Here is a 14,783-nt window from a genome sequence, read left to right on the forward strand (position 1 = left end):
TAATGAAAGATTTCATCAAATGATCATAAATGCTTATGGACTACAGATGGATGGATGGAAAGATAGGGTATGATCAATATTCTTGTTCGAATTATGCAACTATATTTTAGTATGTAAAATGTTCATTAATAACACTACACTTGCTATTATAGCCAACGCATCATCTAAAGTTGTTGCTCAGGTGGTGTAGTACACTTTGCGCTTTCCTTTACTTGGGCGTCTAAAGATGCGGACCCATCTACTGCGCATGCTCTGACTGCAGCGGCGTCTGGCTCCAATATTCCCAATATGGCGACTCCCATTTCGATCAAAAAGGACCGCACACTGGGAGTAAACGTCCACGCATATCTATACCGTCTGTGATTTCGATCCAGAAAAAGGCTGCACAAATGGAGTAATTAGAGCTATGATGTTCACTCATATTCTGTATTCACAGTCATTAGTAGTTTAACCGCTTGTAGTAGGAACTACATTTCCCGACATCGCCTACAAACCGGAAGTTTGTCTGTTGCTGCGGCAATTAGCAGGCTGTCGCTAACTTTAATTTACATGTTAGCTTTCGTGGACCCAGAAGGTAAATAAGAAACAAAAACATTTGAAGAAATCTATTACCGAAATATACGTCATGCTACATTTATTTCCATTTGCCTGGTCATCGTTTTATCATGTGCTTACTATGACTTAACCCGCTATTTATCTTTGCTAAGACGCTTAACGAAAATGCAAATACTTATCCCATCATGCGGAAGTGATTACTAGATGTGGGGCACTTTGTAAGTGCTTGTTTACCTCACATTGTTTATGCTTGTGTGTAGCTGTTGCTTATCAAGGTGTAGGAGAGATGCTGTGTGATTTGCAACATGCGTCCCACTGAGCCAGGTGCGAATGATGGGCGCAACCGCAAAACTAACAAAACCAACACCAACCGGGGAAGAACTGTAGCTCAGTGTCGTGAGGCTCCTGAATCCTGCAGCAAGAGCAAAAAATCCAAGAAAGTAGGGTAAGTGCTACACGATCTGATGTCTACTGCTGTTTCACTCCAAAACTTTTGAACATGTGCGCGGACAATATCTCTGTGCACACGTATTTACACATTATCAAAAGAACAAACAAATGACACGACTAGTGTCGGGAGTCGGTTCCTGAGTGAGTCGATTCGTTGACGATTCGTTCTGGGGATTCGTTTTTACATCGAGAAACAAATTCCGACTCGAACAAGCGACAGAAAGTCGTAGAGATTAGGTGATTTGACTGTACTTAGCCATCACACATCACCCTCAACACCACATTACACTGAGAAGATTATGAGGACTCGAGCGATTCCTAAGTACCGATTCCCAAGGAATCAGAATCGACTCTAAACTTTCTGTTTCCAAAGAGCTAACAAGCATTAAGAAAATAGCTTACATAACACAAAGTCAACACACAGAACCATACCACCCACACACATTACCTGGCTTCTGAATTATATCCAATCGGACACATTTAAAATACTGTAGTCCTTATTTACAGCAACATGTACACTCCCTTCCAAAAATATTGGGACGGCAAGTAAAAATTTAAATTTTATTTATCACATACGAAATAATACACAGTACGACATGTAGTGAAATGCTTTTTACGACTGTCCTACATTTGAAGAAAGAAAAGAGTAAAAAATTAAGTGTGTGGACATGAAAAATAAAGGGATATAGTTAAAAAATATATAGAGAAAAATAGGGAAAATTAAATGTAGAAATTAAAGACAAAATAATTGTGAAAAATCAAGAGATATCGGCTATGCATATGCAAATATATGTATGTGTATATATATATATATATATAGATAGATAGATAGATAGATAGATAGATAGATAGATAGATAAATAGAAATATAGTATGTATATATAATATAAATATAAACAGTAAATATAAAATAAATATATATATATATATATAATATAGTATAATATATAGTATATATAAAAATAAAATAATATATAAATAAATAATATGTGTGTAAACTCTATAATATATAGAAAGATACAATAATATACATATACACTATATTGCCAAAAGTATTCGCTCACCTGCCTTGACTCGCATATGAACTTAAGTGACATCCCATTCCTAATCCATAGGGTTCAATATGACGTCGGTCCACCCTTTGCAGCTATAACAGCTTCAACTCTTCTGGGAAGGCTGTCCACAAGGTTTAGGAGTGTGTTTATGGGAATTTTTGACCATTCTTCCAGAAGCGCATTTGTGAGGTCACACACTGATGTTGGACGAGAAGGCCTGGCTCTCAGTCTCCGCTCTAATTCATCCTAAAGGTGTTCTATCGGGTTGAGGTCAGGACTCTGTGCAGGCCAGTCAAGTTCCTCCACACCAGACTCTGTCATCCATGTCTTTATGGACCTTGCTTTGGTCACTGGTGCACAGTCATGTTGGAAGAGGAAGGGGCCAGCTCCAAACTGTTCCCACAAAGTTGGGAGCATGGAATTGTCCAAAATGTCTTGGTATGCTGAAGCATTCAGAGTTCCTTTCACTGGAAAGGGGCCAAGCCCAGCTCCTGAAAAACAACCCCACACCATAATCCCCCCTCCACCAAACTTTACACTTGGCACAATGCAGTCAGACAAGTACCGTTCTCCTGGCAACCGCCAAACCCAGACTCGTCCATCAGATTGCCAGATGGAGAAGCGCGATTCGTCACTCCAGAGAACGCGTCTCCACTGCTCTAGAGTCCAGTGGTGGCGTGCTTTACACCACTGCATCCGACGCTTTGCATTGCACTTGGTGATGTATGGCTTGGATGCAGCTGCTCGGCCATGGAAACCCATTCCATGAAGCTCTCTGCGCACTGTTCTTGAGCTAATCTGAAGGCCACATGAAGTTTGGAGGTCTGTAGCGATTGACTCTGCAGAAAGTTGGTGACCTCTTCGCACTATGCGCCTCAGCATCTGCTGACCCCGCTCCGTCAGTTTACGTGGCCTACCACTTCGTGGCTGAGTTGCTGTCGTTCCCAAACACTTCCACGTTCTTATAATACAGCTGACAGTTGACTGTGGAATATTTAGGAGCGAGGAAATTTCACGACTGGATTTGTTGCACAGGTGGCATCCTATCACAGTTCCATGCTGGAATTCACTGAGCTCCTGAGAGCGACCCATTCTTTCACAAATGTTTGTAAAAACAGTCTGCATGCCTAGGTGCTTGATTTTATACACCTGTGGCCATGGAAGTGATTGGAATACCTGATTCTGATTATTTGGATGGGTGAGCGAATACTTTTGGCAATATAGTGTATGTAGATGTAAATGGACAAATTTAAATGGTGTGTGTATGTATGTATATATACAAATATAAATGTCCAATTTATGTCTGCACACAAAGATGTGTGCAGAGTATGCAAAGTAGTGCAATTATTGCGTGCGAGACAATCAGCTGAGGTAGAATGTCATGTCGTGTGGGGGTAAGTCCATAAAGTCCAGGTTCGACTGAATTGTTTGTTATATATCGAAGACGTTTGTTTGAGATCAAAAGATGAATGTAAGTTGATAGATCAGAATTTCATTTCCTGAAATTTACACTGATCAGGCATAACCTTATGACCACCTGCCTAATATTGTGTACGGGTCAGGGCTGTTTTGGAAGCAAAAGGGGGACCCCCTATTGCTTCCAAAACAGCCCTGACCCGTCATGCACTGTGTATTGTGACACCTTTCTGTCAGAACCAGCATTAACTTCTTCAGCAATTTAAGCAACAGTAGCTCGTCTGTTGGATTGGATCAGACGGGCCAGCCTTCGCTCCCCCAAGTGCATCAGTAAGCCTTGGTCGTCCGTGACCCTGTTGCCGGTTGACCACTGTTCATTCCTTGGCCCTTCATCAAACTCGCTCAGATCCTTACACTTGCCCATTTTTCCTGCTTTTAACACAACAACTTTGAGGACAAAATGTTCACTTGCTGCCTAATATATCCCACCCACTAACAGGTGCCATGATGAGGAGATACTCCGTGTTATTCACTTCACCTCTCACTGCTCATAATGTTATGCCTGATCAAGTTGTTTCAGGGGGGTTTCTCCCTTTAGTCTTCTCGTCAGGAGATCGATTGCTGGCCACTCTAAAGCCTTCACTTTTTTATCAAAGTCCTTTGTTTTGTTGTCAGTGTGTTTTGGCTCATTGTCTTGCTGTATGTTAAAGTTTCACCCAATTAGATTGGATGCATTTCTCTGTAAACTGGTAGATAGAATGTCTTACCTCACCGATAAAGATTAGTGAGCCTGTTCCCTACGCAGCCGTGCAAGCCCAAGCTATGACATGACCTTCATTCTGTGGAGAAAGAAAATATCTCATGATCAGATCCTTTCTTTTTCCACACTTTGGCCTTTCCATCACTCGCAGAGGTTAATCTTGGTTCCAGAACTTTTGTGGATCTTATTTGTATATCTTGACTAGTATATTGTGATTCCTTTACCCCTGTCCTATGGAGGTTGTTGGTGATGTCACTGACAGCCAGTTTTGAGTTTTTCTTCATAGCTCACGCAATGTTTCTGTCATCTGGCTATGTTTATTTTCACAGATCAAAGATGCTTTTCCCCTATAGACAGCTCTTGGGTCTTCATACAGGTGAAACCCAGGGCTCAGACCAACTAGAGATATTGAGTGCTATTAGTTGTTTTAAAATGAATCTAACAGGAAACACCCGTCACTCATATATCGATCGCTTAAAGTAATGGATGGGTTTAAACAAAAGGTGCCATGTTCTAAGTTGTTTAACACAGCTAGATGTAAAAATGATGTTCTGAACTATCATCACATATTCATCTTTTCCTCTGTGATCCAGCTTATAGCCAAAAAAAAAAAAAAAAACAACACAACAACAAAAGAGTTGGGCTTAATGTTCCAATACTTTCGGAGAAGACTGTATCATCATTGCTAATCTCATATTCTCTATATCTGGGCAGATCAACTTATTGATATCAGTATTCTATGTGATTCATACAGACATTTTGAACAATAATGAGCCAATTTCTATTCTCTAGATTATCTGTCAAGAAGCCCAGTCAAACTGTTCCAGCTGCTGCCAGTAAAAAGGATGCATGTCCGTCGAAACATGAAAAAATCAGAGAAATGTCTTCCAGTATAAAAGCAGCTCCTGAGAACAAAGTCAAGTGGTCGAAACAAGATAGTCATCTGTGCAAGTGGTACCCGGAGGAGATGTCAGCAGCAGAGGAAGATAACAGGTGCTGCACTTATCAACAGATCTAACTAGTCAAACCATGTCAGCAGCATGACATCAACCAGAATGTACACACATTTTTATATATAGGTCAAATATCAACATGTTTTGACCATGTTCCTCTTTCACAGTGAGGAGGATCTATACAGGGCAGCAGAGGAAATAGAACAGGAAAGGCAGGAGAAGCATACTGAAAGACAGCTGTCAAAAGCAGGTATTAAAGCAAACAATCTTTTTCTAAATCAAAGATTAAACACTAGTAACTTTATGAAAGCAGGTGAAATTCCTGTGGAAGATGTGGTTCAAGTCAAAGAAGCTTTATTGTCACTTCAACCATATATAGCTGATGCAGTACACAGTGAAGTGAAACAACGTTCAGTGTATTTTTAGCTCATTTGTGTATCAGCTTTGAAAGGTCATATTTTTCTTTATTTTTTAGCTTCTGTGCTTAATTTTGAGGACCAGACCAGCGTGTCAGCTCCTGAAGGTCTGCTCTCCTACAGTCAGAGAGAGTGGAAAGGAAACACCACCAAAAGTCACCTCATCAGAAAGGTATGCTTTACAGCGTTTACACAGCATTTGCTTTATAATGCAAAATCTGATTCTTTACACTAATGTTTTTGGCTACAGCAATATCTTTCAGTGATCTTTTAAGATAAATATATAAAGGTCTGTAAAGAGAACAAAGTGAAGTAGGCCATGCAATAATTACGCTTAATTTCTTATAAGGAATGTGGCACCATCACCACCCCATTGCTTTCCTTATTCATTTTGCATTGCTTTCCTCACTCATGAGCTCATATTATTCATGATTATGTCCTACCCTGTTGCATTTAATTATAAAGTCAGCTCAGGTTTTGAGAAATTCTTACTTGGTTACATATTTAAGCCGTTTGAACCAAAGTAGTAGGTGTACTTACATTAAATAATTATTTATTTTATGTTTTATTCTATTATATTTGCTTTTTCAAGTTTTCATGCAATTTCTTTTCTGCTAAACATCCTTTGTACCTTACAACAATCCTTGTTACATTGTTCTACACAGTGCTGGACATGTCTCTGCATTAGCTAGGATTTGCCCTCACACTATCTCCGTGTGCTGTGCTGTTTTCTTTAGGGATATGGAGCAGTAGCTCAAAAGTTTGATAGTCTGCGCAGAGTACGAGGTGATAACTACTGCGCTCTGAGAGCGGCCCTCTTTCAGCTCTTCAATCAGACGAGCAAACTCAGTAACTGGCTGCATGATTCTGAAAATGTTCAGGTTCGTTTTCAGTATTCTTCAAGAAACCATACACACAAATACTTTATAGATTACATTTTACTAATCTCGGTGTAGTTTTCTGACTTCCTTGTCTAGGACAAGTTTACAGTCAAGAGCTGCTGAAAGTATTTATATGTATGAACTTATGGTTCATATAAGTACATTACCGTTGTTATAATCTAAGTAATAATAAGTGCTAGAATATTCCAGTTATGGTTTTATTAGATAGACTACTAAATCTGTCTTTGGATTTAGTCATTAACAGACATTAACAGAAACAAAATGGCATACAGACATCATATGTTTAAGTTGATTAGGTCTAATAGGCAGCTGAGGAACCTATGTTTTGTGTTCAATACAGCTGCAGTGTGTGCAAGATTTGGTGGAAGAATGGAAGTTCCCTTTTGCGAGCAGAGAAAAAGGAGGAGCAGTGGAGCAGTTGGAACAATGTCTGAAGCTCCTGAGCCTTAGGGTAACACTTACATATTCTATTCGATCCTATTTCACAGCCAGTTAATGCGTCCATCTCACAGCCATTGTCCGAATGGACAAAGGGAGGTTACATACTACAAAATGCTGTACCAAATGCAGAAAACAGTAACAGTTTAAAGTCATAGATTCATTGTGTGGCTTTGACTCAATTTTACCGATGGAGGCATTAGTTTTGAAGCCCTGAATCACAGGGTGTATACTGATTATAAGTGTTATTATGTGAGTGATATTGTAAGATCATTAGCCTTGATGCAAAGTTTAGTGAATTGCCCGAAGGTGACTGTAGTGGGTGGATGCCAACCTCAGTGCTCCTGTGTGCAGTGATGAGTGCCATATTCACCATTAGTGAAGAAGGCCACTTGCTGTCACTGAAGAAAAGTCAGAATACTGGAAATTGAACAACAAATGAACAATCATGAGCACAAAAGGAACAGGTTCTAGGCCAGATTGTCATACATTAGGACCTTAGGGCAAGTGTCCTAGTATTAATACTGAATAGTACTGACTTCATTTGAGTTTCCTGGTCTGCTAGATCACAGTTTTGACAGCCAGCTGTGTATAGGAAATTTCATTAAGGAAGATGGGAAGTCCATTAAGGGAGGAAGATGCTCGGGGAGGAAGCAAGCATGGCCTTCCAACATTTAGTGAAGGCTACAGTGGATGTTGCTGGCCTGGTTGATGTATTCTGTACAGCATGGGAAAATATGCACTACAGGTGGAAAGGACTTTGCACTGCCACTAGCAGTGAGGTCCCCCAGCACTTAATAAAATGGTTCCCAGGTGTTAGCTACTTCTTAAGGGTGCCAGTACCCCTCAGAGCTTGGACATTCAAGCTATGTTTACAATGTACCCCTCACACCATCGCAGTCTTGGAACTCGCAAGAAGAACGTCAGGGCTAGACTAACCCCACTGAATTCCTGTTGGTTGATGTGTTCCCCCATGGCACCACATCACACCCTCCAGTTTTTAAAAGAGGGGTCAGTATCTTCCCAATGGGGCAATGCTCCCAACTGGACGGATTCTAATTGCAGTGCAGTGCATTTCTGTGAGCCAATCCATAGATCCTTTTTACAGAAGCAGGGACACACTTTTTTATCTATGGCATTTGGGGTCCAGTCATAGGCTGGTATTCCACACCAAGCCAAATGGGATCACTGATGAGATGAATCTGATTGGGAATATAATAAAATGGACTGAACTTTTTTTTTCCTAGAAGTCTGTTCCATTGCCAGTGAACTGTTTAGCCTCTCTTGATGTTCTCTAAGTTCACTGGGAGATTGCTCTAATGAAGGTGTTGCCAGACATGTTTCAGGTCCTACCTATGGGCTATAGGAGGAGCATTGAGACCGCTTAACCCCCTCCCCTCAACTACCCCACTTGCAACTCGAGCATAGCTGTAGCACTCTATTTGGTAAGACTACCAGTAATGCAACACGGGTATCATTGGTGAAACTAAACCCTTTGCCAATCAACAGATTAGAAAATGTCAGCATAACCTGCAGGTCACTATTAGCTTGACAGGACCTGTTGATCTAGCCTAACGTCAGAAAGCTGATTCTCATAACCAAATAGTATAGAAAAACACACAAGACAGTATTTAATAATAAAGTGCTACTTTATTATTAAATACTGTCTTGTGTGTTTTTCTATACTATGCACTCATCCCAGCAGGGGGTCCCTGAAATAGTCAAGCAGTATGAGGATTTATTTTCTTGATAGAGATTTCTGTAGGTCAGCCTTTATAAGGACATCTGACAAATGACATCTAAGTACTGAGAACGTATAGCAAAGGCATAAAAAAACTCTTAGATGTGATTATTCAGAATTGATGTGGATATTGGTTATAGCTGCCACTTTGTTTACTTTTATCCCTCTTAATTTAAGAGCCTGAAGTCTGAGGGTGTGTTGATGTTTTTGCCAAAGAGATAATACTTTTGAAGGTACTCTATATTCCTGTTCTTCATGAGTAGCTAGTCGATCACAATAAATGTCTCCCTATAATTCAAACACTGTGCTAAAGTATCAGGAATTGTTAAACATTCCAAGAACCAGTGCTGACATGCACTCTTTTAACATGTCAGTGCTTGAGTTGTTCTTGTTTTGGGCAAGATTTACTGTATTATGTTTTGCTTTGTACATATTTTTTTCTAATTCATGTGACCTTGCATTTAATATTTATGAAAAGGAGGGTGATATTAATTCTACTTATAAAACACTATAATGAATAAAGAATTGAGGGTAGACTTGGATTTTGTCTGATTTACATGAAGACCTGACTGATTGATATTTCTCTTTTCACCCCCCCACCCCCCACCCCCCAGTGGCACGAGGCAATACAGTGTAAGAGTCAAGCAGAGCGGGAACGTTTTTGCCAAAAACTGTTTGTGGGGGACCGTGAAGAATATGAGCTGCTGGAGGCCCTGAAGTTCTTGATGCTGAAGACAGTCATTCAGTTACACTATGACATGCAGAAGGGCTCCAGTGTGCCTGAGTTCTGCTGGCTACTTTTTGCCCGTGACACCTCTAAATGTCCCAGGAGCTTCCTCACTAATCACCTTAGACATGTGGGTTTCAGCGGAGGTCTCGAACAGGTGAGAACTTGAACGAAGCTTTATAAAAACAAGGAATCCTGACTTCCTGACCAGCAGTAAAGTCCAGTGATAGCTTGCCTGTGTTCCATGTACTATTACAGCAGTAATAAGCAGAGCTGAAGTAGTTGCACCATGTACAGATGTCATCACAGGAAAAAATTTAAACTAACACAGTTTGAAACCTGCTACAAGGTTTCTAAAGGACAGACATTCTGTGTTTATCCCAGGTAATTGCTGACTCTCTTTATCTACAGTTGCACAAGCCCAGAAACTAGAAATTCTGTGGAAATATCCTCTCTCAATGGTGTCGACTCATTGTGCCATTTATAAGAGAATAAAAAGACTGCAAACTAGGGGCAGTAGTAGCTCAGTGGTTAAGCTGTTTGACAGCTTTTATATTTATTCAAGTGAACAAATATAAAAAATATTGCTAACATGCCAGCAGGTCTTGGTATACGTTAGCATTGTTCTATCTATGCCTTGATGATAAATTAGAAATGACTTAATGGATTTCTATGAAAATGAAAATCCATAAACTGACCATAAATTTGCAGACTGGTTATATGCAGATGTTTAATCATCATTCTCATTCCATGTAAACAGCAACATTATTATTAAGTCTGATTATCAATTGTTCATCATGTTCTATAACGATATGCTGAAACATGTTAGCTAACTTCCGTTCTGATACGATGTCCGTGCACATGCACATGTCCTGTCATGTTGTTCCAGATATTTGCAGATTAGCCACTTAGTAAAGGATATATGAGTCACTAACCACCTTTTCTGTTTGCTGCAGGTGGAGATGTTTCTGCTCGGCTACTCCCTAGAGCATACGCTACAGGCCTTTCGACTCTACAAGACAGACACTGAGGAGTTCATCACCTACTATCCAGATGACCACAGGACAGAGTGGCCTTGCCTGAGCCTGCTCACAGAAGACGATCGACACTATAACGTGCCAGTGCCTAAACAGTCCAAACTAGAATCGGCAAAACACGACAAGCCAATCAGGCCCATATGGAACAAGCCTTCAAGTGGAACAGGAAGAACTACACTTCTGTAGAGAAAATCTGATGAGGGACACCATTCAGGTTTGGAGGCTTCATTATGTCGGATGATTTTCGGCCACAAACCTCCCAGTTTTTATGCATTTTTGTATAGAATTCAGCATCTGAGGAGGGTTTTTTTTTTTCCTTTCAATAAATAATAGATGAGCTAATCACCATGTGAATATTGATGCTATTGGAACTGTCTGTATGGATACTTCTATATGGTTTCAGGCCAATAACATGCTTATTTACTCGTGCTTTTGAAAGATGCTGCAATACCAACAATCAATACTAAATGGTGCAATGTGACTTAGGGCTAATGTGCGTCATAATGATAATGACGGACGCCACGAAATGACCATATTTCATGATTAATAATGGCAAAAATGTGATTTTCTCACTGCTGTGAGTGCTCATTTCTACAATAGAAGTAACCTGTTCTAATATTTCAAAAAATAAAACTCGGCACAAGAAGTGCACAACAGCAAGCATTGCAGAGTAGCTGAGAAAAGTGTCCCCAGACATTTCTAGGTATTGTTCTTGACAATCAGCTGCTATTGCTTATTAGCAACAAGGCATTCTGACGTAATGAAGCCAAACACGCTGTATATGTTTTCCACACAGCCGTATACATCACACTTTCCGAAGTGAAACAACTTCTTGCTCTTCTTCACAGCAAACCTACTCGAGCCAAGGTAACTAATGTAGCTAGCTAATGCAGTTCATTTAAAAACCAGTTAGCTAAAACTGAATTAAAAAACGAGCTTAGTAGCCTGTATGCATGCTGGCAAAACATTAGCAGAGCTGAATATAATGTTCAGTGACGAGCGTGATTTAATACTACACACAATTTACATATTCACACATTCAACTCAGTTTGTATTTTTTTTTTTTTTTTTCCCCATTTGCACCTAGCTTTCAAACAAGAAGTACTCGGTTCTTTGTTAAAGAGTATACACATCATGTTACCACAGGAAATAGAAATTTACCTTCTCCTAACTGATAACCAAATGCTGGAATTGCCAAAACAAACTCAAATCGAAGTGTACTGTTGCTTTTTGTCCTGTCAGTAGCTCATATGTGAAACGCTTTCAGAATCAGAATCTGTACTGATCTCTGTACCAAAAGCACTCTGCACAGCCATGTTCAAACAGCACAGTCAAACCCACTGAGGTAGAAACTGGAGGGTGCATATATACAAGGCTTTACAGTAACCACCACACCAGTGGTAGCTTAACACCTCATCCTAACCCTGTACCCTATACTCTATATAGTGATATGTGAAAAGACTATATTGAAAATGTACTCAGCCTTTTACATTTCCATCTCTTCTCACATTTCCTTCCTCAAGTCTCCTTCTGTTTTGTACATTTATTTAATTGCAGTAATGCAGTCTACCAGCCTGTTTATTAGACTAGACCTGTTTGCACAGGTTTAGCAAAGCTATAATGGAATAATGTTGATGCACAATTCAGGGATTATTGTGTTAAACCATTAACAGAATTATAGAAGTATATTTGGAAAAGACTAGATTGTAAATAAAAAATGGAAAATGTGCAATTTTAAGTATTCCGAAAGGAGGTTTTTCACCTTGCTGGTATAATATATAAAAATGAAATGGATAAGCTGTAATTCTCCCAAATGTCATGTATTTAATTTTTTTTGTGTGTGTGTGTGTAACTGAGGTTTATTATTTTATGAATAATTTTATTGTTACATAGCTTTTGTTTTCCATCCATTTGCATACATTTTTTAAGCAAATATATCATTCTGCAAAAAAAATTAAATCGTACAAGAAATGCAAATGTAGCTTTATTTCCGATCCTTTTTTTATATATACTACTCGCAAAAAGTTAAAGATATTTGGCTTTTGGGTGAAATTTATGGAAAATGTAAAAAGTTCATGCTACAGTGATATTATATCATGAAAGTAGGGCATTTAAGTAGAAGCATGCAGTGGTGATTTCCTCATCTCAAACAATTTATTGAAACAAAAGCCACCAACAGTGGTGGGTATACCACAACAAAAAATGTCAATGTCTCAATAATTTGTCATGTGCCCTTGACCATCAATTACAGCTTGACAACGACATCTCATGCTGTTCACGAGTCGACTTATTGTCTGCTGAGGCATGACATTCCACTCTTCTTGAAGGGCGGCCCTCAGGTCATTGAGGTTCTGGGGTGCAGGGTTACGAGCCTCTACACGGCAACTCAGCTGATCCCATAGGTTTTCTATGTGATTCAGGTCTGGAGAAAGTGCAGGCCACTCCATTTGAAGTACCCCAGCCTCCAGCAGCCTTTCCCTAATGATGCGACCTCGATGAGCTGGAGCATTGTCATCCATGAAGATGAAATTAGGCCTGTGTTGTTCATGCAGGGGCACAATGACTGGATTAATGATGTTATTCAGGTAGTATTGGCTTGTCACTGTACCATTCACAAGATGTAGGGCAGTTCTGTATTGAGTAGACACACCTGCCCAGACTGTAACACCACCACAACAGTGGCTGATGCATATCGCTGTCCTTGACGTCTCCAACATCATTGGCGGCCATCATTTCTGCTCAACGTGAATCGACTAATGTCAACTCTAGTTGAACCACCATCAGTTTTTGTATACATGGCATAGTGGAGTTGGTTTGGAGGAGTGAAAAAAAAAATCGTTCAAACTCCACCTGCTTAACTGTTTAAGATCTGAGCTTGAAAAGATTTTGACAATTCTTATGTAATGCACCTTATTTACTTAATTATTTAATCCAAACTAGCCACACCTTGTTTTATATATTTTCTAACAGTCAATAGGCTATATTGCCAAAAGTTTTTGGACACCCCTCCAAATTATTGAATTCAGTCCTTGTTTATCAGGTGTTGGGCTCGGCCCCTTAATTCCAATGAAAGGAACTCTCAATGCTCCAGCATACCATGAACAATTTCATGCTCCCAACTTTGTGGGAACAGTTTGGGGATGACCCCTTCCTGTTTCAACATGACTGTACACCAGCGCAGACATGGATGAGAGAGTTTGGTGTGGAGGAAGTTGACTTGCTTGCACAGGGTCCTGACCTCAACCTGATAGAACACCTTTGGGATGAATTAGAGTGGAGACTGTGAGCCAGACCTTCTCATCCAACGTCACTGCCTGATGTCATAAATGTGCTTCTAGTGGACTGGTCAAAAATTCCCACAAACACACTCCTAAACTTTGTGGAAAACCTTCCCAGGAGAGTTGAAGCCGTTATAGCTGCAAAGGGCCTCCATATTACATTCGTGTGTATGTAAAGGCAGACGTCCCAGTTTTGGCCTGGCTCACAGTCTCCACTCTAATTTATCCCAAAGGTGTTCCATCAGGTTGAGGTCAGGACTCTGTGCAGGCCAGTCCAGTTCCTCCACACCAAACTTTTTTTTTTTTCTTTATTTCCACATTATTATTATTTGAGTTGCTGTTAACATCATTTGTAACTTCACTTGATAATCTGATGGTCAGGACAGAGATATTGCTTTCTGGTAGTGAGTCTGATCTGACCCTGAGCATTGGCCATTATTTTATTTCTGCGTATTCAACTTTTTCATCAGCGGTCAACTGTCATTTTGCCAGTAGGAGTTGATGAGGTGCCTGCCAACTAATGGTTAATGGTTGCCGTATGTTAAATAACTTTTTTGCAACACAAGATTGTACAATATCCCTGATTTATATTTTTCAAATTTTTTATATATCTAGACAAAATATTAGATACATTTTGGACATACAGTGTTACAGCAGTACTTACTGCAAAACATGATCCAATCCAACTGACACATAAATAGAAAATTTTCATAATAGTAGTCAGAAACATCCATTTTGTGTATCCTACACAGGGTCGCATGGAACCTGGAGCCTATCCCTTGGGCCTCAGGGCACAAGACGGAGGACACCCTGGACAGTGTGCCAACCCATCACTGGGCACAATCTCACACACACATTGGTTAATAATATATTGTGCAATCTTATTAATTATGCTTTCAGTGTTCCTTACAATGTTTTGTTTTGTTTTTCATTTCCTGTATCCAATTTATTCCTTTTAAAATATTTTCATAAATACTGTATTTGTCATCAAGGATGCAATTCATGTGGTCTTTAAATGGTTAATTCATCTTAGATCGCTTTTCGTAATTGTATGC

The 14,783-nt window shown here is 39.7% G+C and overlaps 1 protein-coding gene across 3 annotated transcripts; it reads left to right on the forward strand.

Annotated features, from left to right (window-relative positions):
- Window positions 1-334: 334 nt before the first annotated feature.
- otulinb (OTU deubiquitinase with linear linkage specificity b) lies at window positions 335-14,675 on the forward strand. 3 transcript variants are annotated; one of them, XM_058394898.1, is made up of 10 exons: window positions 335-574; window positions 816-1,000; window positions 5,029-5,229; window positions 5,357-5,439; window positions 5,665-5,777; window positions 6,343-6,486; window positions 6,848-6,958; window positions 9,301-9,570; window positions 10,370-10,664; window positions 14,481-14,675. In XM_058394898.1, exons 2-9 carry the CDS (start codon window positions 861-863, stop codon window positions 10,634-10,636), a joined length of 1,329 nt encoding a protein of 442 aa, XP_058250881.1. In that variant the 5' UTR covers window positions 335-574; window positions 816-860; the 3' UTR covers window positions 10,637-10,664; window positions 14,481-14,675. The 3 variants fall into 3 exon arrangements, with proteins under 3 accessions (XP_058250881.1, XP_058250878.1, XP_058250879.1); XM_058394895.1 differs by lacking the exon at window positions 14,481-14,675 and having other exon boundaries at window positions 337-574; window positions 10,370-12,427; XM_058394896.1 differs by lacking the exons at window positions 335-574; window positions 14,481-14,675 and having other exon boundaries at window positions 721-1,000; window positions 10,370-12,427.
- Window positions 14,676-14,783: the final 108 nt, after the last annotated feature.

This window comes from Hemibagrus wyckioides, linkage group LG07, assembly GCF_019097595.1.
Source record: "Hemibagrus wyckioides isolate EC202008001 linkage group LG07, SWU_Hwy_1.0, whole genome shotgun sequence".
Classification (NCBI taxonomy): Eukaryota; Metazoa; Chordata; class Actinopteri; order Siluriformes; family Bagridae; genus Hemibagrus; species Hemibagrus wyckioides.

What these genes read in the sequence shown, in the direction of transcription:
- otulinb (XM_058394898.1), top strand. Translation starts at nt 861, where the DNA reads ATGCGTCCCACTGAGCCAGGTGCGAATGATGGGCGCAACCGCAAAACT. An exon ending in AAAGTCACCTCATCAGAAAG is followed by an intron (nt 5,778 to 6,342) that starts GTATGCTTTACA and finishes TGTTTTCTTTAG; the next exon opens with GGATATGGAGCAGTAGCTCA. An exon ending in TCAGCGGAGGTCTCGAACAG is followed by an intron (nt 9,571 to 10,369) that starts GTGAGAACTTGA and finishes TGTTTGCTGCAG; the next exon opens with GTGGAGATGTTTCTGCTCGG.